This window comes from Nannospalax galili, unplaced genomic scaffold (genome assembly GCF_000622305.1).
Source record: "Nannospalax galili isolate Female #2095 unplaced genomic scaffold, S.galili_v1.0 scaffold490, whole genome shotgun sequence".
Classification (NCBI taxonomy): Eukaryota; Metazoa; Chordata; class Mammalia; order Rodentia; family Spalacidae; genus Nannospalax; species Nannospalax galili.
In genome coordinates this window covers 2,488,404-2,513,502 of record NW_008329666.1, presented here as the reverse complement: position 1 = coordinate 2,513,502, position 25,099 = coordinate 2,488,404, and the positions used below count along the sequence as shown (strand labels likewise).

The 25,099-nt window shown below is 39.7% G+C and overlaps 1 protein-coding gene across 14 annotated transcripts; it reads right to left on the bottom strand.

Annotated features, from left to right (window-relative positions):
- Nucleotides 1-1,618: 1,618 nt before the first annotated feature.
- Nucleotides 1,619-23,825, bottom strand: CUNH5orf63 (chromosome unknown C5orf63 homolog). 14 transcript variants are annotated; one of them, XM_029567447.1, is made up of 9 exons: nt 23,417-23,825; nt 21,305-21,404; nt 21,056-21,127; nt 20,867-20,962; nt 20,468-20,570; nt 19,301-19,470; nt 7,999-8,119; nt 2,863-2,919; nt 1,619-2,232 (listed from the first exon to the last, which is right to left on the bottom strand). In XM_029567447.1, exons 6-9 carry the CDS (start codon nt 19,384-19,386, stop codon nt 2,056-2,058), a joined length of 441 nt encoding a protein of 146 aa, XP_029423307.1. In that variant the 5' UTR covers nt 19,387-19,470; nt 20,468-20,570; nt 20,867-20,962; nt 21,056-21,127; nt 21,305-21,404; nt 23,417-23,825; the 3' UTR covers nt 1,619-2,055. The 14 variants fall into 14 exon arrangements, with proteins under 14 accessions (XP_029423307.1, XP_029423284.1, XP_029423309.1 ...); XM_029567424.1 differs by having other exon boundaries at nt 23,425-23,825; XM_029567449.1 differs by having other exon boundaries at nt 23,514-23,825.
- Nucleotides 23,826-25,099: the final 1,274 nt, after the last annotated feature.

The window sequence follows — 25,099 nt, the reverse complement described above, 5'->3', positions numbered from 1 at the left end:
CCAATGGGACAAGTAGTGCTTAGGGGGAACCAAACACCAGGCTTCGCGGCCAGATTTTCTCTTTGCTGGGTAGACAGCAACATCAGAAGTGTGGTATGGTAGATCTGGACTCAATAATCAGGGACCCCCTTGGCTGAAGATGAGGTGCTCTCTAAGGCAGCAGTTTTTACTTAGGGATCCAGGCCCTCTTTTGACCCCATTGATTATTGGTAGAACTCACTTTCTTGAAGTTAAAGGAGTGATGTCTCCATTTTCCTGTTGGCTGTTTTTCCCCAAACTACTTACTTCCTAGAGATTTCCTACATTTTCCTGCCATGTGGCCCCAGACAGGTCATTCATAGGATAGGATCAGTATTTTCTTGTTCCAGACTGGCTTCAGTTCAGTTCTCTGAAACCATCCAGGCAGAACTCTGCTTCTCAGTGGCTCAGCTAATTAAAACAGGACCACTTGGGATAATCCCCCTTTTGCCATGATATATATAACAATCACAGCAAAGATATTTCTAGGGGAGGGAATTATATAAGGATGAAGATCACTGATGGTCATTCTAGAAGGCTGCCTACCGCACAACTCAACGAATATCAAGATGTGTATGGATACTGCTATTCAATTTAAGATTTTGTTTTCTATTGTGACTTTGGGGGACTTAAGTTGCTTCCAAATTTGGGTTTGATCCAGAATGTTTGGAGATGCTGTATTTGACTACAATGAAGCCCCTACAGTAAGCCTAGACACCTCTGGAAACCAGGCTGAGTGGCTGGGTGACCATGGGTTAAGTTCCCCAAACTCCCTCTTCATGTGTAATACAAGGACAATGTCTAAGGTTGGCAAGCTCTAGCAATCTATAACGTTTAAGACTAAATCATACTGATCAAATTAAAAACCTAGTGGCTCACAATATCCAACTAGTTCATAAGAGAATTTCATTACTGATGTAATTGCAGAAATGTGATTTTAAGAGGAAAAGACAGTTTTGTTTTTAAGTGAATCCACTCCTATGCTGGCTGAATCTGACTAAATACATACCTAGGGATATAAATAAGAAAGAGAGAGAAAGAAGAGAGAGAGAGAGAGGAGAGAGAGGGGAGAGAGAGAGAGAGAGAGAGAGAGAGAGAGAGAGAGAGAGAGACTCCCTGAAGCCCAGCTGGTGGGGGACCTGGAATTCCCTATGTAGACCTCACAGATAACCTGCTTGCCTTTGCCTCCCAAGTGCCGGGATTAAAGGCATGCACCGCCATACCTGATCAAAACTACCTTTTTAATAGTTTATATAATGTGGTACTTTATCTTTAGATGATATACATGTTCAGTTACAACTAAAAGTGAATTTTCCCCAAATAGTAAAATTTGATAAAATTACTATCTTATATAGTAAGTTGAATTAACTGATGATAATTGAAAAAAAAAGGCAGTCCTCAATATTAGAAATCAATTTACTGACAACATGCAAAGCAGGTTGAGATTATTGTATACATGCTGGAGATTTAAGTCTTTCCTTTTGTCTTTCTGAAGCAAAGCCTCTTTGGCTAGGATAATTATTCTCTTCTACACAACAAAAAATGAAGTCTAATTTTAAACAGGTATTATTAAATCTCACTGAAACAGATTTCATGTAGATATATTTGTTAAAACATTCCTTTATTGACTATGCACAGTTATTAGCAATTCACATTTCACTTTATCTACTGGGTGGAAGAGCAATGACTCTTTCATTAAGAAGTGACGCCCTCCAGGGCAGCAGTAGGACAGCACAGCCTTCTTCTCTCTAAGTGCCACTGTCCAGTGCATTAGCAGAAGGGAAAAAGAAACACAGCAAATAGACTTCTCCATCTTGTCATCATTCCCCTGCACCAAGCACTCCTCTCAGTTTATAAAATGCCCATAGGCAAACAGTTCTAGGTGGGTTCACACATTCCTCAGAAGATTAAGAACAACATATGTTTGTGGTACCATGCTAGATCTCTGTGAAAGTGACAAAAGAAATACAAGACAATGGCCATATCCTCAGGAAGATGGCTTATGATGGAGAGAACAGAAGATCAGGGGGGCGTTAGTCAGTCTCCAGCACCTTGTCGCTCATGTTTCATGAGCTGTTTTTCGAGTTTTGAGGTATTTACTCGATGCATCATTAGAAACTGGCCATTCAAATGAAAGACGGGAATGTCAAATTTATACCTTTCATACCAAGCAGAGTTTTCTGGAAGTGTGATGTCCACCTCCTGTAAAATAAACTAAAATACAGATTGGTTAAAGTACTGTACTTTAGAGACCATGGAGCAACACGACAACTGTAGTGACAAACTGAGAGGTTTGCTTTTGTGTTAGGCTACTGTAATCCAACAGCCCTAATTTCCAAAACTTCACTAGTTTCATCATATCCTATTCTCTACCTCCCAATCTTCTGACTTTTCTGTTACACCTGTTCCATTCAGCAGCAGGGCTCTACTCAGTTCCTAAAGAAATAAAATAAGGCCCAGTTGGAAGGCTTCCTGAGGACCAGGACAGAAGCGTCTTGGTTGGAAGAATGGCAAAAGTAGGGTGGTCTGCTACAGCAGAACACGTCCATGAAGTTATGAAACAGGATGAAAGGAATGGGGACCAAAGTTTAAGAAAACATAAGTACTGCACCTGCCAGTTAACTCTGACTCATGTCAGGAGTCAGAAAACACAGTACTGTTCAGAGGAAAACTGTTCAGGTAATGAGTTTTATAGAAATCAGCACTAAATTCTCTAAAGAAATGAAAGAAAGATAAATGACAAATCACTTAATCTCTTTTCCTAAAGAAAGGACCCAAGTAGATACTTTACACCATGTACAATATCCACCCAACATACACGAAAGACACACTGTGTTGCATTACCCTGTTTCTGTAAGGCTTAAGTACTTCTTTGGCTTCATCACAAAGCGGGCATGGAATCTATAGTTAGAAATAAACAAGGCTGTTAAAGCTAAAGGTAGATATTGGGTATAACAATAAAACAAATCAAAACAGAACCCTCCAACAAACAAACAAAGAACACAAGAAGCACATTATGCTTGCTTTAAAAAGACAGTTTTCTACTAGGTTAGTTACACTGCTTTAATTCCAAAGTAAAATCTTACAAGAGCTAGTGTTTCATGAAATTGGCTCTGTGTATTTTTGGTTTTGTTTTCATTTTTCTCATATGTATGTATACACATGCACACATATACTTGTATGCACATGTGCACATTACATGCTCACTATTTCTCACTGATCTAATACCTAAAGGGCTTTGTCAGGAACACTTTGCTGACCTCATATAGCTGAACTGGTGGCTGACACATCCAGAGCAGCTTACATCTTTTCTGACTGGGAGGCACTGAACCCCACCATCCTATTTTTCCTAATGAGTCAAGAGGAACAAATCTATCAGGGAAGAGTTAGATAGTGACTGCTCTATCTTTAAAGGAAGGGGAAAAATCTGTTCAATTTAGATGATGATTGTAGCAGCAATTCATAGTGTATTTTTCTGTTTTAGTATTACAAGTATCCACAAAAGGTATCCTGGGCTGATGTTCTATCTGAAGAGTAAGCAAGTTGTTTGTACTCTTAAATGACCCTGTGGAGGAGTCAGGTAGAATACAGAGTGGCAGATTTAAAAGGTTTCCAGTTACTGAGCCCAAGAAAAGAAACCTGTTATAGCTTCTCTTGTATGAGCTCAAAATGGATTCAATATTACTGGTGCTTACATAAAAGTTGTTTTTTAACATATCAGGAAGAGGTGATATACAAAAGAGGTCTTCTCTTTAACTCACAGCATGTTTTGAAATAAGGTCTTTTTTTTTTTTAAGCTCAGTTCATCTCATCAAACTATTGTTAGAATGAACAATGAACAGATTATGGATAGTTTGTTACTATAATAATAAATTAATATCATGCTGAAAATAAAATAATCATGCTGAAATTTTCTGAGAAAGTGCCACAAGGTCAATATAAGAGCTTAAAAGTAAAAGCAAAACAAGCAGCAGCTAAACTGAAGTACCGGATACACTTCTTTCATCGTTTGCTTTTATATGAAAAACTTTAGAAGAGCCTAGACCCAGGAGTTTTGCTTTGTTTTGTTTTTAAATTTGGGTTTGTGGAAGTTATGGAAAACATACATTCAAATAGTGAATGTATATCTATCCAGAGGCTCATTACACTTTAGAAAGTTTAAGTAACCAAGACAGGATAAAGACCCATGGGCAGGGCCACTGAAACAGCCTTTCCGAGGATTCTCCATAGCACTTGCTCTTTTCACTGTTCTTGAGTTATAACACATATTTGTTGATTGCTGTACAGTGCCCACCTCCTTTCTTACAGCAAGAATGCTGTGATTCTGTCCCATAGGAACTACTCTTAGAGTGTGGTTAATTATGGGGACGCAGGGATCTCAGGGCGCCAGCTGCTAGCGAGGCGGCGGTCTCCTGCGCACACCTGGGAAGCAGCGGTCCCGTGGCTAGTCTGCTCTGCGTTGCTGGCGGGTCCCTGCTTCTCCACGTCTCTGTGGGTCTCTGCTACTGGGGCTGGCCCGGTCGAGTTCCGCCCCAATTTCACCCGTGCACTCTCTCTCTAAGTTCGGGACCCGTCAGCTTCTGGGTCACGAGGAGAGGTGCGGGATGGCTAAAGCTGGATTTCCGTGAGTCGATGACGGAAGGATAGCGCCCCCCTGGGGAGGCTGGATCGTAGGCAGTAAGACACAGAACTCAGCTCAGTCAGTGGTACAGCCCCTTTATTCAGTGACTCAGCTCGGCTCCAAAGGATATTTTATACTATGGGGGTAGTAGTAAAAACCTTAGCTGATAGGTACTTTGTGGGATACCCTATTTACATGTAGAGGTGGGCTCCTGCCAGGCTGCCAGACTGTCTGAAAATCACACAGGAAAGGCTGGCAGTTTCCAGAGCCGGAGGCCATGGCTACTTCAAAAGATGAGTCAGGAAGATGCCAGGGAAGGCACCCTGCTGATAAAAGGAGTCTCTGCATTTGAAGCCGAGCCCATAGGCTATCCGGACATGGAGAGACTGCTACTTTACACAACAGGGGTCCCCAACAGTTAATTCCATCTCTATGTAAGAAAGATGGAACACTTGACCTAGGCTCAAGAAATCAAATCACCTGTTTGCCTATGATTGGTTTGGGTGGGCCAATCATAGCCATGAACAGCAATGAGACTTTTGCTGAAATTTCTGTAGATGTCTGAGATGCAAGATCTGGACTTGGGATTGCTACAACCACACACAAGAAGAGACACTATAAAGATGAATTTAATCCAGAAGATTCAAATGTGAAGAGACTAATAACCTTATTTCTTGAATCAAGCTCTTCTTAAAACCAAACAACCCTCCAGGGGTGGTGGTGGTGGTGGTGGTGGGGCAATGGGAGGGTGCCAGTGCAAAAGATGATTAAGATTGAGCAAGAGAGAGGTGTTTTGTGTGAAATACACACACACACACACACACACACACACACACACACACACACACACAAAATCAATAAGAAAAACACAAACAACTCATAAATCTTGTTTAAGTAAATCTGGAAAGTACACTCTACTATTTATAACTGATGGAGGACTAAGTAGTACTTGAGTTTGGTATTTCTTTTACTGAACTGTGAGTTACTGAAGGGAAGTTATGTATTATTATGTGCCTCATGGTGTTCAGTACACATATTAAGACAAATAGAAGATTGGAGTTTTTTTGTTTGATTATTTTTTGTAAACATTTTTGGCTATCGCAATGGCTCTCTGATCTAAAAAAATAGTGCATAACAAAAGTAGGCCAAATGAACACAACTAACCTTGTGGGGTTATTTTATTTTTCTGGTTAATTCTCATATGCATTGCCTATTATGGAATGTCAGATAATGAAACATTTTTGGCTCCATAATTTCCAACAGTATACTATATACTAATGACATAAAATGCAATTTAGATAAAGTAGTCTCAATAAGAAATTCATTTTAAAAATAACTTAAGCTTTGTATTTGGGGTTGGGGGACAGGGGAGAAGTTCAAATAGGGGCTTGCTATGCAATTCTGGCTGGCTTGGTACTTGCCTTGTAGCCTAGCCTAAACCTGCTGCAATCCTCCTCCCTCAGTCTCCCAAATGCTGGGAGATACAGGTGTGCATCACAACCAGAAGACTTAGTTATAACAATCCGATTTCAAAATATTGCTAAACTGCCTAAAATCTGAAAAATCTATTAAAAAGACTGTTTTATTTAAATTGTAGTATTATTCACAAAAGTTACTTCTATTGTCCCTATTTTTCCTTTTGATTATAAATTATACAAAGTAATGTTAACTACCAAAAAGATATTACCAATGCTTGTACTACAAATTTGAGAGGTGAAAGCTCTTTAAAAAGTTAAACTAAGTCTAGGGAGAGAGGGCTCAGTGGTTAAAGTGTATGCCATGCCAAGTTTGAGGACCTGAGTTTGGATCCCCAGACCCCATATAAATGCTGGGTGGGCAAGGTGACTGTAATTCCAGCACAGGCAAGGCAGAGACAGGGGATCCCTGGGACAAGCTGGCTAGCTAGACTAGGTACACTGTGAGCTGTGGGTTCAATTAGAGGCCTTACCTCAAAGAATAAGGTGAAGAGTAATTGAAAACTCTTGACATCAACCTCAGGCCTCCAAATGCACCTGTGCACATATATGCACATGTGTACCCCACCACATTTAAATTAACCTTATAGCTTAAAAGTAGTGCCAGGGTGCTAAGAATAGGAGGTAGGAATTGGCTAGGTAGTTAGGGTAAAAAGACCCCAAAGAAATGTAGCCAGTTTCTTGGCTAAAAGTCAAAATGTCCTTGGGCCTGTTAGCAACATACTCTGTTCCAAGGCCAAAAATGTCAAAAGTATTTTGGAGCTTGTATATAATCCTTGATTTTAGGGTTACCTCTTCAGAGAGGGGAATGTTGGAGGGGAGGGAGTGGGCATGCATTTGATCAAAACACCTTATATACATGTATGAAATTCTCAATAACGTTTTTGTAAAACTTAAAAAAAAAAAAAAAAAAGATAAAACCTCACTATGTAGCATAGAAAAAAAAGGAGTGCCAGGGATAAGAAAACAAATATAATCAATCTTCTTTATTCATGGGTTATAGGTCTGTGAATTTGCCTACATACTAAAATTTATTTGCAACCCCAAAACAATACTGGAAGCACTTTTATAGTCATTTATGGATACGCCTATGTGCAAAGCAATAGCAAATTTGAGTTGCCAAAAAACTCATTCTAAATTAAGGACCAATAAGGTCAGGCTTTTCCTTCTTGTTTAGCTCCTAAACTGTAAGTTAGGATGCTTATGGATAGTCCCAGGGGTGCTACTTTATGAGTAGTGCCTTTTTTTGCTTTTGTGCATTTTAAAAATAGCCCCTAAGCATGGTACAAAAAGCTGAGATGTGCCTCATGGAGAAAATATGCTGTTAGAGAAGCTTCATTTAGGCATGAGTTGTAGTACTGCTGCCCATGAATATAATGTCAATGATAAAACAATAGATATTGAATAAGGCATTTTTAAACAGAAACACACATAAAATAAAGTTATGCATTTGGATGGTTCACAAAAATACTGTGGCCAGAGTCTGCTCATGGGATCCTAATCCAGCATTTTTCCTAAGAGCAATACTTAGTATTCAGTGTTTGTGGTACTTTTAAAACACAGCCACCACAAATAATGAGAATTGACTTATTTCTAAATGGCACAGCTTTAAGCATCATAATTATAATCTGTAGCTCTTTTTTAAATTGCAGGGGTGAGGTGACCATTACATATATTATTCTGCCCTCAATAATCGAGAAGCATGAAGTGTCTGGGGAAGAATAGCAGAGGAACTGATCTGGAAAGAATTTCCCCATTGCTTTTCTTTATACATTTGAGCCTTTTTCTTGGATGCACAACTTTCTTCACTCAACAATGCTAAAGTATATGATAAAGTATTACTACTTTATTTTGTAAGCTGCAGTTTCACTCTTTCACTTGTACCTTTGTGAATAAGGTCAGCACTGGCAGAGCTGCATTCGAGGCAGAGAGATTTCTCACGAAGAGTCCAAAAGAGGATTTGGCAATCTGCAGGCTATTTCCTTGAAACCAGAGCATCTTAATTCTGCCAAAAAAAAAAAAAAAAAAAAAAGGCAGTAAACTTAATGCACCATAGACTTTGCTCTTTAGAATTCAAACAGTAAGTTGCAAGCTTATGATGGAATTTGAAGGTTTCAGTATTTCTTGAAGTCCAGGAGTGTCAGAGAGGCCCAGATATTTGGCAAGTGTCCATCACGCATTCACTGTATTCCAAGCCAAACAGAACTTAGAATTAAAAAAAAAAAAACCCATAAAACATATTTATGGATTAGTTTTGTGCCTAATCCCGTGGTTTCTGTAAGCAAACTGCATGAGTTTGTTGATTTGAATATGAAATTAAATTTCACCTGCAGATATTTCCAGTGTCCTGATCATAGCCCTAAAAGTAGCGGTGTCTTGAGTCAGGTTTTAGTCACAAAGATAGTTTACCTCCTGACAAGCATACAAAACCACCTAGCCCCACCAAGGTAAAGGAGAGACTAAGTGAACAACACAAAGTCCCCAGCTGAAGGTGCAAGCTATCTCTTAGGAGATTTTTTTCCACCTACACTGTAAGAGAAGGGGAATTACGTTTGTTGGTTTAAAGACAAAGCTGTAGATAAACTGTAGGGGAGTATCAGTCTGAGTTAACTTGTCACAAAAAAAAGTCTTTGTTCAATAGCCTAAGTTGCCATGATTTTCAAAAACTTCATGCACAAATGTACTAGTGTTTTTACTGGAGAGATTCCAGTTAGAACAGTTTAACAGCAGCATGTCAAACATTAGGCTTTGAGACTCCTTCATCCTGCTACTTTGCTTGACTAAGACACTATTATTCCTTGTTAATCCACTGAGCCTCCAGCTTTGTCTTTGAATCTACAAATGTTGTAATTTCATTTTTAAACCACATGTGCACAGTGACCTTTATCATTTACCACTATTCCCAAGATGGACTCATTCCTGGGCTCATCATTTCTTAATTTCACTTTACCTCTCCAACTTCATCTAGCACGTCCCTGTACCCTACCTTGGCAAGTGGGAGCTGTGAAAAGATTCTCCTCCTAGTCCTTGAGACCCAGAGGCCATTTCTTCATCAGTATGTCTGCACTTGCTTTCTCTTTCTCTCTGCATGAAAAACACTTATGTGGTGTCTCCTGCCCTAGAACTCATATGGCCTAAAGAGTTTTGTTGACCACCTTACCAATGCTGGCCAACCCATAACTCTCCATCCTCATATTCACAATATTTTTGTGAACCAACCAAATGTATAACCTTATTTTATGTGTCTCTCTTTAAAGATGCCCTTGACTATTTACAGTTATTATGTCTCCTCTATGACAATGTAAGTTCTGAAAGAACAGGTATTCATACCAGTATTTCTAAGTACCCACAATCAACCTGTATACAATAGGTGCTGAAATGTTAAAATATTAGAGTAAGTCTTTTCTTCCCTCTACAACCTCCCCTCTAATTCCTCAGTCATTCTGTGTGTACAGCAGTCATTACTTGGGCCTATCTCATAACCAAAGATTACCACTCTTCAGGGTGTCCAGTCTTTAGACTGAGACACTGCAGCTGGTTCTAAGCTCTTCACTGCCATCATCGCAAATCTCCGTGTTCTACTTCACAGAGCATGACTGTATTAATTAAGTGCTAATCTTCACTGGCAACCAGGCTTCTCAGTGTAATTAGCCTTAAACTCATTTCAAACAGAACGATATGAGTTTAGAAAATACAGTAAAGACCATAGGACAAAAAGATCAGATACTGATCCATGAAAGCAATGATCTTTCCTTTACTCATAAGCCCAGATCTCCCTGCTAACTGAATGATCTGCTAGTCCAAGAAAAATGAATGCAAGGCAAATTCCACAAGGATTTGCTATCTAGAATTACTCAAAGGTAAAATGAAGATAGATAATTCCACAATATTCTGTGTGATTCTCAGCTTAGTGTTAAGTCCCTGCACCCATAACGTCTGCAAATTTAGCAGAATCAACAACTCTAAAATGTAAATGTAGGTGAAGACACAGCTTTAACAATATAAGATTTTACTGAGGTGGGAGTGTGGGGAGTGGACATTAAGAACAGGTACTTATTTGACCTGTGTCTCTAAGCATGGAATTGACCTGACATATAATAGGTACGTAGAGATTTCTGAATCATTGGATCTGGAAGACTCTGTGTCACCAGGAATACCACCTTAATAGAATATGTATCAAAAGAAGCTTTACTTATATATGAAGGAGAGAAAGAATTTTTAAAAATTAGTTTATTAAAGGCAGAGAGATAGGCTGAGGACGGTGCTCAGTGGTAGAGCGGCAATTGCTTGCCTAGCATTCACGAGGCCCTAGGTTCAATCCCTAGTACTGTTTTAGGAAAAAAAAAAAAAGGCAGAGAGTGCTTGTGGAAATGAAAAGGTGGGGCCTTCTATAGCAGTGAGGAAGACCATCATCAGGTTGGTGAACCCAGTAGCTACACAATTTTGGTGGAGGGACAGAAGATTCCTTGATGTTTAGCTGGAAAGAGAAGGAAAACTTACTACTTCTACTCAGCTGACTTGGAATTGAGGTTTAAGGTCTTAAAAAAAATTCACATTTACAATGGAAATTTGCTTCAGTATTTCCAACATGACAAAACACAGCATGTGGTCTTGGTTGCACCCAAGACAAATAAAATCTGTCATAGTAAACAGAGTTGCTATTCATCCAGATTTGCTGGAATATTTGCTCAACCAAGCCAGAGAGCTAAGAACGTCTTTAGGGATGCCCAACTGCTCACAGCTACTGCTTTTCTACTGTTCTTCTCTACTTCAGTTTTGTCACACATTTTTAATTACTTAAGCCTGGCACATTTATTTACTGAGAAAGGCATCAATGTTATGCAGTTTTACATCTTGTATCTTTTCTAAGTGCCCTAAGGTACACATTTTTACCACATTGTTCAATAATTTATTTCTTTCAAAGTAGTGTATTATACATTTATATTAGTGTCTGATATAAAGAAAAAGCTCCTTATTCTTCTTCTAGGTAGATATTAAAGCTAAAATTCCTTAATTCCTGAAGTCTACTTATGGCTATAAAAGAAAAAACAAAAAAGAGAAATGATACAGTCCAATGGAAATGCTTTAATCCTCTTCTTAGAGCATTTTACTAACTCTGTAAACCTAACACCATTGCTGTCAATGTCACATTCACCAAATTATGCCTTCTTGAAGTAAAATCTTTATGTGGGCTACTCTATCAATGTGACATTTTCATTAGTTCGATTATTTTTGAACTCTATCTTAGACTATAAAAAAATATCCTAAAAGGTGGTTTCTGCCTATTAGCTCACAACTGGGAAGACAACTCTTCCCCACTCCTCAGTACTGGGGATTGAACCTAGGGACTCACAAATGCAAGGCAAGAGCTCTATCACTGAGCTATATCCCCAGCCCTCTTTTTATCTTTTATTTGGGGATGGTGGCTCACTAAGCTCCCCAAACTGACCTTGAAACTTCACTCCCCTGCCTCAGCTTCCAGAGTAGCTGGGATTATAAGCCTGTGCCACCAGGCCTGACTGACAATACTTTTTTGATGATGTCATTGACTTGAGTCATGAAATATGTGTTCTTACTATACAGGCAGACACAATTTTATTCTTTGTATTTTGTTACGTCTCTGTGATATAAGCACAAAGAACTGTGCTTATGATATCAAAGAAGCGCAATTGGGTCACCTCTGTCACAACTGAAAAAAAAAAAAGGAAAAATATAAGACTAGATTTAGAATGTGCTTAAAGAAAATTCAGAAGCTTAACAATAAGGATGGTAACGCCTGCTGTTTCAAGTCCACTGCTATTCAGAAGCACAGATCCCCCTGAAAGAGAAAGGGAAACTGGCCTTTCAACAAAACTGAGGCAGACTTCATTGGTCTTTATGGTGAAATCAAATATAACATGGGGGGAGGACTGATTGGACCATTTCAGCCCTCCTTGAAGCAAGATAGAGAAGATAACTTAACTTTATAGCATTTTCCCTGTGAAGCACTGAAGGGCATACCATTAAAGCAGCTGATTACAGTACAGAAAGAAGCCGTGGTCATTTGAGCCTTTATTAAGGAGTTTTCATTTCTTGCATGAAGAGCCAGCAGCCCAGGCTATGACTGCACATCATTTACGAGGGGCTCCTGGATTTTCAAACACCATGTGTGTACATCTGATTAGGAGGGAAACAACACTGTTCTTGCTTGAGTAGAGAAACTGACCTTCACTGACCAGAATTTTATTCATACAAAGAGTCCTTTGGCATACCAAAGCTCTGAGCTCACATGCTCATTCATCAGCAAGCCGCAGTGTTAGTTCATGTGCAAAATCAAAAAGTCTATACAAGTCTAGATACTGCCTTGGTTATTAACAGATAATGTTAGACCTTCTGCGCAAGACTATAATGCAAATTTAATGCTGAGCTGACATTAACCAAACACTATTACCATAGCTCTTGCTGAACCTGTGTTTTACAAAGACAGCTGGGGGGTTCAGTTTAGTCATTTGTGCCATGTGAGAAGTTAAGTGCTCCTCTTCATATGCATTACCACCTAAGTACAACGTTCCTATTTTTACACAAATGAATAGAAACTCACACCCTCTTTAGGAAACCCAATATTTTAGGGGAGGTTGCTCTAAGGGGATTCCCCTGGGTCACAGGGTGCTATCTAATCTAGAGAAATAGGGAAAAATGATGCCTCCCCAGCATTCCTGTTTTGCAGCCAGCTATATCTGAACCCCACTTACTCCTGAACGAATGGGAAACTAACCGAGATCTTGGGTGCAAGAACAGGAGAGAGAGAATAGCATTCGTGCAGCTAAGTGATCAGAAAGTCACCATGCAGGGTCAAAACCCAAAGTGAAAACTAAACAGATTTGAAGTGCCAATTCCAAGGGACTATAGAAGAAACAGGAATATAGGAAGCAGAAAAGAAGGGGCACCTAGAATGGGGCATAATTTACTAATGTGGTGGAATCTCAGGTGCTTTTCTAGTGTCTCAACTTCAGCAATCAAGGAACCTGGCTTAGGGAACTAAGATGGTGACACCAAATCAGACAAGAAGTTACAACTGAGCTAACTGGCTACGTCTGGACCATTATATATGACATGCTACTCAGCTTCTCTCTGCCTATGAAGTTTGAATTGCTGATTTGCTTCCACAAAATTCCCAATACAAGTGAGCTCTACTTAGTGCCTCAGCCCCAGGGGAAGGAATCCCTTATACCACACTCACCCTGACCACAACTTGACGTCCAGATTTCAGTGCCAGCAGGTTCTCTATAGAGAGGACCAGAGCAGCTCACAGAAGACTTAGTGTCTAGAAGGACTTAATAGTCACATGAGTGCCCACAAACGAAACTTTTAATTTCCATTCAAATTCTCATCAATGACCATGGAATGTCCAAGTATCCAGACTCAATAGGTGCTACATTCAATTGCATTCATATACAATCAATTTGCAAGAACCTTTTGAAAGAATTTTTTAGCTGCTTGAAATTTGGGTCTTTGCCTATCCAGCAAGATTATAATTTCATTAAAATTATAATTTACATATCCACCACTTAATACATGAACACCCCCTCTAATTCTCAGTAAAATTAAGCCATCACATTTTTTTCTTCACCCAGCTTGGTATTAAGCTTATTTATCTCTCTCCAAATAAAGTTCATATTAACTTCATATACTAAATACAAGCAGCAAGAATTCTAGATGTATTTTAGTGGATTTAGAAAGGTCATTAATTTTTAACTGAGACAAAAGTTATGTCATGCATTATAGTATTAGCAAACTAATGACATTGTTCACTCATTACTTCTACAGAGGTGAGGAAAAGAAGGGCTGAAAGTGGATTAAGAGACGCTCTCCACTCATGAAGAGGTAAAATTCTGGTCAGGAGATAAAACATGTGCAGACAGGTAAATGAGAAAGACAGGAGGTATAACAACAGTGATATAAAATGCTGTAAGAGAAAGGGACAGAAGAGCACACAGAAGAGCACTGAGGGATAAGACTGCAGGCACTTTTACAAGAAATGGAACTCGAATCATTTAGGATTTGTGGATATATAGGCAAAATAGGAAACACTCCAGATTTGGGGTTAGACACTTAATGGGGGAATACAAGAATAAAGCAAAAAGATAAAGAATAGAAGGGGCTGGAGAGATGGCTCAGCAGTTAAAAGCACTGGCTGCTCTTGCAAAGGACCCAGGTTTGGTTTTCAGCAGTTAATTTTCTGTAGCTTCAGTTCCAGGGGATCTGATATCCTCTTGTAGCCTTTGTGGGCATTGCATGCAAGGATGTATTTACATCATGCAGGCATAACACTCATACACACAAAATAAAAACAAATATACTATTTAAATTTTTTTAAAGGACAGTAGAAAATAAGTTAGGAGAGTGGAACAGGATGAGATTTTAGAGAATTTTTAATAATTGTTAAGCAGTGTGTGATCTGTCATTGCCATATGTGCCTTGGGAACCACTGATAGATTTGAAAGATTAATTTGTTAACAGAGACATGATGTGACTCAAGCAGGCAGTGACATATATAGACTTGGTACTCAAGAGAGGAGCAGAGCCGAAGATATATATTTGAGTCTCAGCAGGGTATGGTGGTACGTACCTTTAATCGCAGCACTCAGGAGGCAGAGGTAGGTGGATCTCTATGAGATCAAGGCCAGCCTGGTCTAAATAGTGAGTTCTAGGTGAGCTGGGGCTCCAGGAAGACCCTGTCTCAAAAAAAAAAAAAAAAAATTGAATCTCTATTGGTTTAAAGATTGTGTCGGTAGCCATAAAACTTGATGAGATCATCTAAATAGTTCAGAAAAAGAGGGCTCAAGTCAGATCTTTGAGGCAATCCAACTTTTAGAGATTTGGTAGGGAGAAGTAAGGACAGGAAGCACAATAGCTGAGTATTGTATCACAGAAGACAATGGGAAAAGCTGTTTTTAGAATGAGGGAGCAGTTCATTGTCAAGCAGTGAGGAAGGCTTGTTGAGAACAGGGGCAGTGAGGTAACGTACTCAAAGTAGAAGAGATGAGTCTGATTTGCTCTAAAGGCATTAATCCTCACAACCAATGTTGGTGCCTAAAAACCTCCCTTGATTTGTTCTTGCCTAGTTTAGCATCTTTACTAAAAGGATATTTGGGTATGGGTAAAGACAGTGGGTCACGGGGAGAGTGAAGGCAAAAGTTATCTTGAAAGGGATAATCCAATTTAAAAACTGTATAAATCATAATATAAAATTCAGGCTTAATTACTGGTTATGAAATAATTCTAATAGGTATTTTTATAAATAATAATGATGCTTCTTTCATTGGAAATGTGCTTTTATTGACCTCAAATGGAACACTTAAACTCTTAGTAATAGTAGTTTCAGAAGTGAGGAACTGTAAAACTGCAAACCTGAAAAATATTTCAAACAAAGATCTCAAAATTTCAGATTATGAACACCACTTAAATACGACATCACTAGGTCTAGGTAAGACTGACTAGCAAATACCTTACACAAAGTAGTGGCTTAGCTCACTCAGGTTTCACAGAATTACAAAACAGCACACCGAAACCAGGTTTTCAAGAACGAGGTTTTAAACAAAGAATAGTCCAGTTGAATTGCTCTTTCTCTGTACTTGTCTTCATTTTTTACAGATGAAAAAAATCAACCATTACTATTGTACTGTCATCCTCAATCTGTGCATATCAAAACAGAAGCTCCCTCAGAAATGGTAAAGTTGCCATTACTGATAATCTTTAAAGTCAAAACTTGTTCCAAGCAGTTCTGAATAAACTTGTCTAGGGAGATCAAAATACTTTAAATGAACACCGTTCATAGTAAACCCCATCAATCAGAAGAGTTAAGCATAAATAATACAATTTTTTATTTAGAGTTAAATTTTAATCTTCATGTAGAGTTTAGGTTGGATTCCGTGTGTCTGAATTTCCTGAATACATTTTTTAACATGAGGATTTCATGAACACAGAACCCAAAGTGAAAGGCAACTGCAACTAACAAGTTCTGGGACATTGGAGCCTTAGTTTTGTCAACTATAAAATGGAAATTCTACCACTTGTCCTGATCTCTCATATTCCAGAGACTCAAGACTCATATTCATAGCCTGAGGGCCTTGGAGGGCCTCCTAACCCAAGAAAGGGAAATTCCACACCAAGGAAACAACACAGGAATTAACTTTGCCTGCATAAGGCCTCAAACAAGGAATCTGAAGTAGTTTCTGTCTTTAGGAGCCTGCAATGCATAGCTCTTTAGAGAAGACCAAAACTCTCTTAGAGATCTATGCACACGTATAAATTGCTTATTCCAATTCGTTTCTCTCATTCTGTTCATAACTGAGAAGCAGTGGTGTCAGAATGCACTGAGCTGGGAAACGGGAGGTGAACTAGAGTGGCTGGGCACTCATGTGGAAACTGTTTAACATGTGAGTTGGAAAAGCTCCCTCAATAGGAAGAAGAATGTGTTTTCTCTCACCATAAGACACACTTTAAGTGTTATTTTCAAAGACATAATCCTTTTCACCGTGGCACTCTTCCCTGCATCCGGAAGCACTGCTGCCCTTTCCTTGGCCTGTTGTAAGTTGACAGATGTGAAGTAGGACAGAAATCTTCAGTGTAAGCAAGTGTATTTTAGAATCTTTAGACCTGAGCAGTCACTCCTTCCAGATCATTACTTCAGAGGAGTTGACCTAGTAATGGGGTTGGTACACATGACAATGTCAAGGAAAGGTTTCCAGGAAAACATTCAGCTGAGAAAAATAAAACAGTGCTAATCAAGAACAGTCATGTCCTTTCCCAGTACATGCCCTATAGTACCCAGGAGTATAAAAGGAATCCTGGACTAATTCCTGTTAACACAATGGAGTCTGCACATGCTGTACCCCTCCCTCCCTTCTCAACCCCAAAGATACTGACTCAGCAACTGGCTTAGAGCCAGAGCAGCATATTCCAAATTCAGAGTGTGCAACAATGTTCAGTTCAATTATGATACAATTGGCTGTAAACTAGTTCCTGAAAGCCAAGAAAACCTGAATAATGTGGTTAGGTTATATCAGACATGAAGGTTTAACAGAGTTTAAAAACCAATTTGAAAACGCCTTCCTTCCAAAAAGATAGCACTAAGATGGGGCAAAATCATCCAGTTCAAAGAATGGAAACAAAGTGCACAGGGAATTAATGCAGACTCCATTCTACATTACTCCTCTTGACTAAAACGACCCACTCCCTTTGAGATTAACACTGACCCAGAAGGAAGGCAGTTTTGTTGAAACATGTTAGTCATATTATGCACAGATAGTAATACCAGCTTCCTTGCTATTTAAGAGCACCCAAGCCCATTTCCAAAAACAACAGTTGCAAATTCAAAATGTCTTCCATTTTTAAGTAATATTCTGCTCATTTCCAATTCATCGTCCCAAAGATAATGCCCAAGACCTGCAAGATGTTTCATTACAAATCCAACAATTCATTGATCTTGCAGTATCAATAAGTCATAAGTCTGTACAAGGACAGGCCAATCTGACTGCTGAGGACGATCCACTCTTGCCACCAGGCCCCCACAACTCTGAGTTGTGTTAAGCTCTACAATCTCCTGGGTCCTATTATTTTCTCTCACAGCTATCATTTATTTTGATATTTTGGAACTAGAAAGTGACTTTAGATAAGAAAACTATGCTTAGCTATCTTTCCTACATTATATTTTTAAACTTCTTTCTTTCGAGTTTTCCTTGAAGAATGGCCTATGTTTATATTCAAGGAGACTAACACAGAATTTCAGAACTAGAAGATATGCCTTAAGCTTAACTTCCTTTCTAAACAAAACAAAACAAAAAACCCGAGATGTTGTTTCAAGGCTTCACAAAAAATTATTTTAGCTTTATTTATTTTCATTTTATGTATATGATTATTTTGCCTGTATGTATATAAGTGCATCTGAGTCATGCAAAGTCCATAGAGGCCTGAAGAGGGTATTGGATCCCCTGGAACTGGAGTTACAGACAATAGCTAGCTGCCAGTGAGTGCTGGGAATTGAAACTGGGTTCTCTGTAAGAGCAGTCAGTATGCTTAACTATGAGCCATCTTTCCAGCACCTTAAGGCCCTTTCTTTTAAGATTCATGAGAAGAAAGGAAGACTAAGTTCCATATGGAAAAATCCTCTTAGCATAAAATAATGTTCTGATTTCTAAATCTAAGAAGATTCACATTAATTTCTTTTTAAACTTGAAGAAGCAGCTTGATTTAGACCTCTTTTTCCCACATATATTCCAAATTGTCTCAGTTGACTTTCTTTCAAATTTTTAATTTATTTTTATTTTATGTGTATGAGTGTTATGCCTGCGTGTGTGTAAGTGCACCCATGTCGTGTAGCACCCATGGAGGACAGAAGAGGGTATCAGATCCCCTGGAACTGGAGTTACAGACAGTTGTTAGCTGTCATGTGGGTGCTGGAATATGAATGGGTCCTTTGCAAGAGTAGCCAATGCACTTAACCACTGAGCCATCTTTCCAGTCCCAAGCTGACTTTCTTTTAAATAACAGTATTTTTTCTCTTGGCTAACCAAGACCATGTATATTAAGTAAAAAAAATCAAATAATTTAATGTCATGTCCTTCCCATGTGACTAAACCAGAAATCATTTTCCTATTATTTCATTATTAATATGAAAAAGTACTGGAATAATAAGAAGTTCATTTGTGTACAGCTGTAATACTCATTTTGGCTACAACTGCATTAACAACAGAAGGAAGCAGCATATACCCCATGACTGACCTGTTACAACACAAAATGTGGTCAACTTTGAACTCCACTGGAATGTTGTTAGTAAAGTAGAAAGAACAAGTATGGATTTTCTTCATTGTTATTTGAGCAATCTAGCCTAAAATAGTAACTTGACACAGGTCCTTTCTCCTTGAGACAAGATCAATCTAAGATACTGGTGGCCTGGGTAAACTATTAATTTAGTATACCTTCATAGATCTTCAAACATATGCTGAAAAGATATTTATGTGAGGAGTTGAGTATGGCAGGCTGGAAGGGATATAGAGATAAGGCTATTAGGGCCTTTTAAACTCATATATTTAACTCAGCACAAACAATGCTCTACAATTCACCAGGCTTACGAGGCAGTTTGGTGACCAGCTATAGATTTTCAAATATACCCTTCCCTGGTCCAAGGCGTTAAGCAAAAAATTACTTCCAACTGCACCCAGTGACCCCTGAGAAGTGGTTCTTGTTTGTCTTCTTTTCTCTTCCTTGCAGCACTCCTGCAGATGTTTTCATACTCTTTATTGGCTCAGCCTTCCTTCAGAGACACTGCCTTTTCATTTCTATAGCATGAACTGAGTGTTTGCAATGCACCAGGTGCTAGAAATAGAAAAGTGATTTGAGATACTGTCCCTGGGAAGGTGCTATGCATGCTACCAGAAAGAAAAAATAATTATCAACCTTACCCAGCTATGAATCCTGTGAATACAACAAGTGGCCTGCAAGATATGCCCACCAGTGTAATAGTGGCACGAATATTATGGGAATAACCAATCTCTCTTTAATTGGATTTAAGTTCTGTGTCACAGGATGGAGCTCATACCTGACATTGATATCAGGCTTAGGGACCTGAGTCTAAGACAGTTCACAGGTCATAGGGGAGACTATAACATCAGTTTTCTACTAAATAGTTATATTAAACTAATTTGTAATGATTTACTGTTATACCCATAGATTAACGTATCTCTCAACTCTCACCAGAGAAGTTTCCTTATACAACAGATGGTGATTAACACAGAAACTCGCAACTGGCCAATGTACAAATGGGGAAGTGGGTAAGAAACCCCAACACCACCTATGGAAATTTTGGCAACTGATGGCTGCTGGGAGAAGAGAGACAGTCTCTTTCAAGGATTGGCCTCTTGTTAGGTTAACCAGGCCCCAGTGGATGGACCCATACTGAAGGACATTTAGGGACACAAATTAGTCTTTATAGGCCTTATTATATATGTAATACAGAACATTAAATTGGGCTGGGAGGGCAATAGGGGAGGTGTGCATAGGGGAAGAGATCTATATACTATCAAATTACATTGTGTGAAAATTGCAAAAAATTCAATTAAATAAAAAAATTCTGGAAAATTGAGACCAGTCTGGTCTACATAGTGAGTTCTAGGCCAGTTTGGGTTACAGGGAGACCCTGTTAAATAAATAAATAAATAAATAAATAAATAAATAAATAAAAAGTATTTAAGAAAAAAAATTAAAGAAAAAATTTGTCCGTGCCCTTGAGGAACTCACACCTTGGGCAAAGGAAAGACTGACAACACAGTAGCACAGTAATGAAAGTTATAGCAGTAAAGTGGCCATTACTTACACTGACTGCTACAGGATGGTTGTGATTTGAGCAGATTCTTGTGCCGGAAGCTTGGTCCCCAATCTGGCAGTGCTAAGGTGACAGAACCTTTAAGAGGCAGGACCTGGTGGAAGGTAATTAGGTCACGGGAAGATTACTGCCAACAAACGGGTTAATGTGTTCTCTCAGAATGAATTAGTTCTCTCCAGAGGAAATGTTATAGTACATTTAGCCCTTTTTAGTTTTCTTCTATGATATAACACAGCAAGGAGACCCTTGCCAAGACTTCAGTATCGCAGTGTTTAGATCCTCCAGCCAAATAAATTTCTTTACTTTGTAAATTACCCAGCTTAAAATATTTTGTTAAAGCAATAGAAAACAGATTAAGATATTAGTGAAGACAAACATGGTAGTACACACCTTTAATCTCAGCACTCAGGAGGCAGAGGTAGGTGAGATTGAGGCCAGCCTGGTCTACATAGGGAGTTCCAGGTCATCCGGAGCTATAGGGAGACCCTGTCTCAAAAAATTTTTTTAAAAAAAAGATATTAATGAAAAGATCTGATTGATACATCCTAAAAACAGCAGACACTTTTGAGTTTTGCTTACATTTCTGAACAGTTAATTCTTAGTAAGAATTCAAATGGAGAGTAATATCTTTATGCTTCCTGATCCGTGTCCCTGCGGTACAGGAATAGGGAGTTAGGGATGTGGAATCACGTATCTATGTTAAAGTTAGTCACAACTTTTCATTTTGTATATTCTTCCCCAAGTGATTCTATCTCTAGAAATTTCTAGGTAGTATGAAGGGAAGGACAGTAGATACTCAATCTGTCCTGCCTGTGTAGCTGCACATACCTGATCCAGATGGTGTCCCCACTTCAAAAAATTGCAGACAAGATTAAAAACACACTCAGGAACTATTCCAGCTGGCTTTGGGCTTCCACTGATGTACACTCTGAATAAAGTAGTACAAAAATTAGATTTACAATAAGGAACATAAAAAACCCTCACTACTTATACCAGATCACTTCAAGGTCTTGATATGCTTAAAGCCCAAGCCCTAGCATCAAAGTAAGTAAATAAATTGGCCAGCTAGGGTATATATAAGTTATGAAATACAAAAACTTTAATTAAAACAAACTTATTTTGACAGCATCTCTCTACAGTGCCTCTGGGCACAGTTCCTCTGTGAGTACAATATAGCCAGGTAACTGGAACAAAATAGAAACACAACTCAATAAATTCTGAAGCTAGAGAATCCTCATTTCTATTACTTGCCAATAGTCTACCTAAATAAAACTATAGTCACATATTACTCTAGCGAAATACAAAAAAATATATGGATCCTTTGCTAGAGGTGGCTACAACTGGACCACAGCAAGCAGAAGAAAATCTGGGCTCTGCTTAAAGTACCCTATAAATCTTAATTCTCACAACTGGGCCTTTATGGTTCCAGGCAGTTCCCCAGTAGAATAGGGCCCATGTTATTAGGTTTCAACATCTCACACAGAACCATGATTAGTTCTGCTTTCTCCCAGCGACACAATAACTCAACATTTCCAGGGTACACTGTTTCCCTGCTTTCTGCTGTGGTTGCTGTTTGTAGAGACAAGGTCTCACTGTGTATTCAGGGCTGGCCTGGAGCTTGAGATCGGATGACCTCAGTGCTGGGATTATAAGCAAGCACTGGCACCAAGCACAATTGCCCTTAGGTTTTAATCTTTGCTGTTTACCTATAATATACCTCATGTACACAGTTCTAAATATTGGTAGACAGCTTTTCATGCACTTTTATTTATTTTTTATTTTTTGAGACAGGATCTCACTCTGTAGTCCCAGCTTGCCTGGAACTTCCTACATAGACCATCCCAGGCTGGCTTTGTCTCATAGTGATCTACCTGCCCCTACACCGCCCCCCGCCCTGCCCAGCCCAGTGCTGGGATTAAAGGCTACACCACCATGCCTGGCTTCATATACAGTCTTATAAGCTATTCCACAAAATATTACCAAATGAGATTGTGGCCTCCAACAGCCACTTCAACTTGCTCAACGTCATACACACTGAGCCAACTGAGGTGATTAATTAGCTTAGGCATTGTGTAACTACAGCTTAGGTTGGGAAATGTGCCACAAGTGTTGGAATATAACATAAACACTATCCCTGTCTTTGAGGAACTGAGAATCTTTAGTTCATGCTAGGTCACACTGTGGAGTTTTTTAAAAAGAGCACTAAAATATAAGGTATTATATAAACACGATTAATAAACAAGAATAAAGATTACTCAGGCAAAAAACCACTTAAACCACAGCCTTAGAAACAACCACATACCTATTCATGTTAGTGACAATTTAGGGGAGACAGTCCTACCCTTGAACTTATTAAAAACTTGCATGGGGCTAGAGAGCTGGCTCAGCAGTTAAGAGCACTGAGTGCTCTTGCAGAGGACCTGGTTCGATTCCCAGCACCCACTAGGTGGCTAACAACCATCAGTAATTCTAATTCCATGGGATCCAATGCCCTCTTCTGACCTTCGAGGACACTGCATCACACGGGGTGCACTTACACACATGCAGGCAATACACTCATACACATAAAAATTAAAGAGCAGAAACCTTCCAGGGGTGGTGGCACACACCTTTAATCCTAGCACTTAGGAGACAGAGGCAGGCGGATCTCTGTGAGTTTGAGGCCAGCCTGGCCTACATAACAAGTTCCAGGCCAGCTGGGGCTACAGGGGACCCTATCTCCAAAAGACCAATAAAAAAAAAAAAAGCGCAAAAACCTGTATGAACTGATATTTGTCAGGGGTGACTGACAAGGCTAGGTAATGGTGAGAACTATGAAGTCTCTGATTTATTTTCTCATTGTTCAGATCCCAAAGGGCTGCTTCTGCCCAACAAAACAAAGATGGGGTTCCGACAGCCGGGTCCAGAGGGCCCTGGCACTCACAGTGTTCCCTCCTGCACCTTTTCACCTGAATTAAAGGTCAACGTGGCTGCTCAAAATCATTTATTTAAAAAGGACGTCAACTCAGGAGGCTGTCGAGCGTCCTATCCCACGCACTTCATAGCCTTCAAGTGAACCGGGGCCGGAGCATCTGCGAATCACTGGGCGCAGCATACAGTTGAGATGCTTTCTTTGCAGCGCTGCCTTGCCCTTCCGTCATTTATTCTACCACCGGAGCGCGGTCGCCGCGTTGGGAAGTTCCTCGGGCGGTCCCGGCTCAATGAAATGCCCGGAAGGCCATGGACACCCGCACCCCGCGGCTCTGAGTAGGGATCGCACCTTCCTCTGCCGGAACGGCCCCGGGAGCCCAGAGAGCCAGCGCGTCGCCCACCTCAGCCAGGCCGCAAGGCCGCCACTTCCGCCCGCCGCACTTCCGCCGCGCGCCGCACTTCCGGCCCGCGCTCGCCGCCCTGCTGGCTGGTGTCGCGTCTTCTTAGATCCTATCGTCTTCCTAGGCGGGCAGGCAGAGCCTGAGTCGCTAGTATGAGACGTAAAGACCAAGGCCAACCCCAAGAGCAACCCAAAATATATTGAAAAGAAAGAAAAGAGGAAAGTAAAAAGGAGAAAGGAAGGGAGGAAGAAAAGATAAAAGGAAACCATTTGATAACCAACCCTAGGGGTGGGAGCCGGTCATTCGAGACTGTGTAGTCCAGGTCATTTTAACCTCTCTCTGCATGTATTCATTTCTTAAGGTAATGGTTTCTGTCCTCCTCCTCCTTTGGATTGGGGTTGAACTAGGTTATAAAGAACAGGATGAGCAAAACTGGCAGTCGTACCTCCCCAAACTTAACAACCTTATAATTTTGTAGGCAAGGCAGACATTAGGAAAATTTGACCTAAACATTTTGAGGAGAAGAAATATGACATCAAAAGATAGGAGTGTGAACTATTTAAAATAGGTAGCTTTGGGGCTGGGATGTGACAAACCTGACTGAGACAGGAACAGAACTCTAGGCTGAAGGAGCACAGCAAGGACCATGTACAGACAATTGACTAGAATGAAGCCTGAAGAGAATGGGAAAGAGAAGTGAAAAGCCGCTGGAGAGTTAAAGCCTGAGAAAGGCTAGGTGGGGTTGGGGGTGGGGCAAGCTTGTGCTAGGGGCAGCTGGAAGGCTTTCTATGACTGTCCCTGTATAGGAAAGAGCTGCTGTGGTCGCTTTTGTAATGATTTAGTATAGGAGGGACAAACAGGGAAATCAGGAGGCAACTGCACAGTCTTGGCCCCCTTGCTGGTATCCTAAGAAGTGAGGAAATGATGGGTAATAATTATAACAAAATTGAAACCAGTATTTATTTTAATTTTTTTGGATTTTATATTTTATATGTTTAAGTGTTTGCTTGTATGTAAATTCAACTGGACATTGGAGGCCAGAAAAGGGTGTTGGAGTCCCTGCAACTGGAGTTTTTGACGGTTGTTAGCCACCATGTAGATACTAGGAACCAAACCCAGGACCTCTATAGGAGCAGCCAGTGGTCTTAATCTCTGAGCCATCTCCCCAGCTCCTGAAACCAGTATTTATTATTTACCCAAAGCTTTGAAATTCTTGTTTAATCCTGAAAACAATTTTTAAGTACCGTTTTACACATGATGAAATAATAACCTGCCCAAATTCTCATAGATGGAAAGTGGCAGATTGAAATTC

Coding starts and splice junctions, on each gene's coding strand:
- CUNH5orf63 (XM_029567446.1), bottom strand. CDS start 19,386: ATGAAAACATCTGCAGGAGTGCTGCAAGGAAGAGAAAAGAAGACAAAC. Junction 8,120..19,300: donor GTCACTGGGTGCAGTTGGAA/GTAATTTTTTGC, acceptor TTTTTTTGGCAG/AATTAAGATGCTCTGGTTTC. Junction 2,920..7,998: donor TGCTGACCTTATTCACAAAG/GTACAAGTGAAA, acceptor TTCTAACTATAG/ATTCCATGCCCGCTTTGTGA.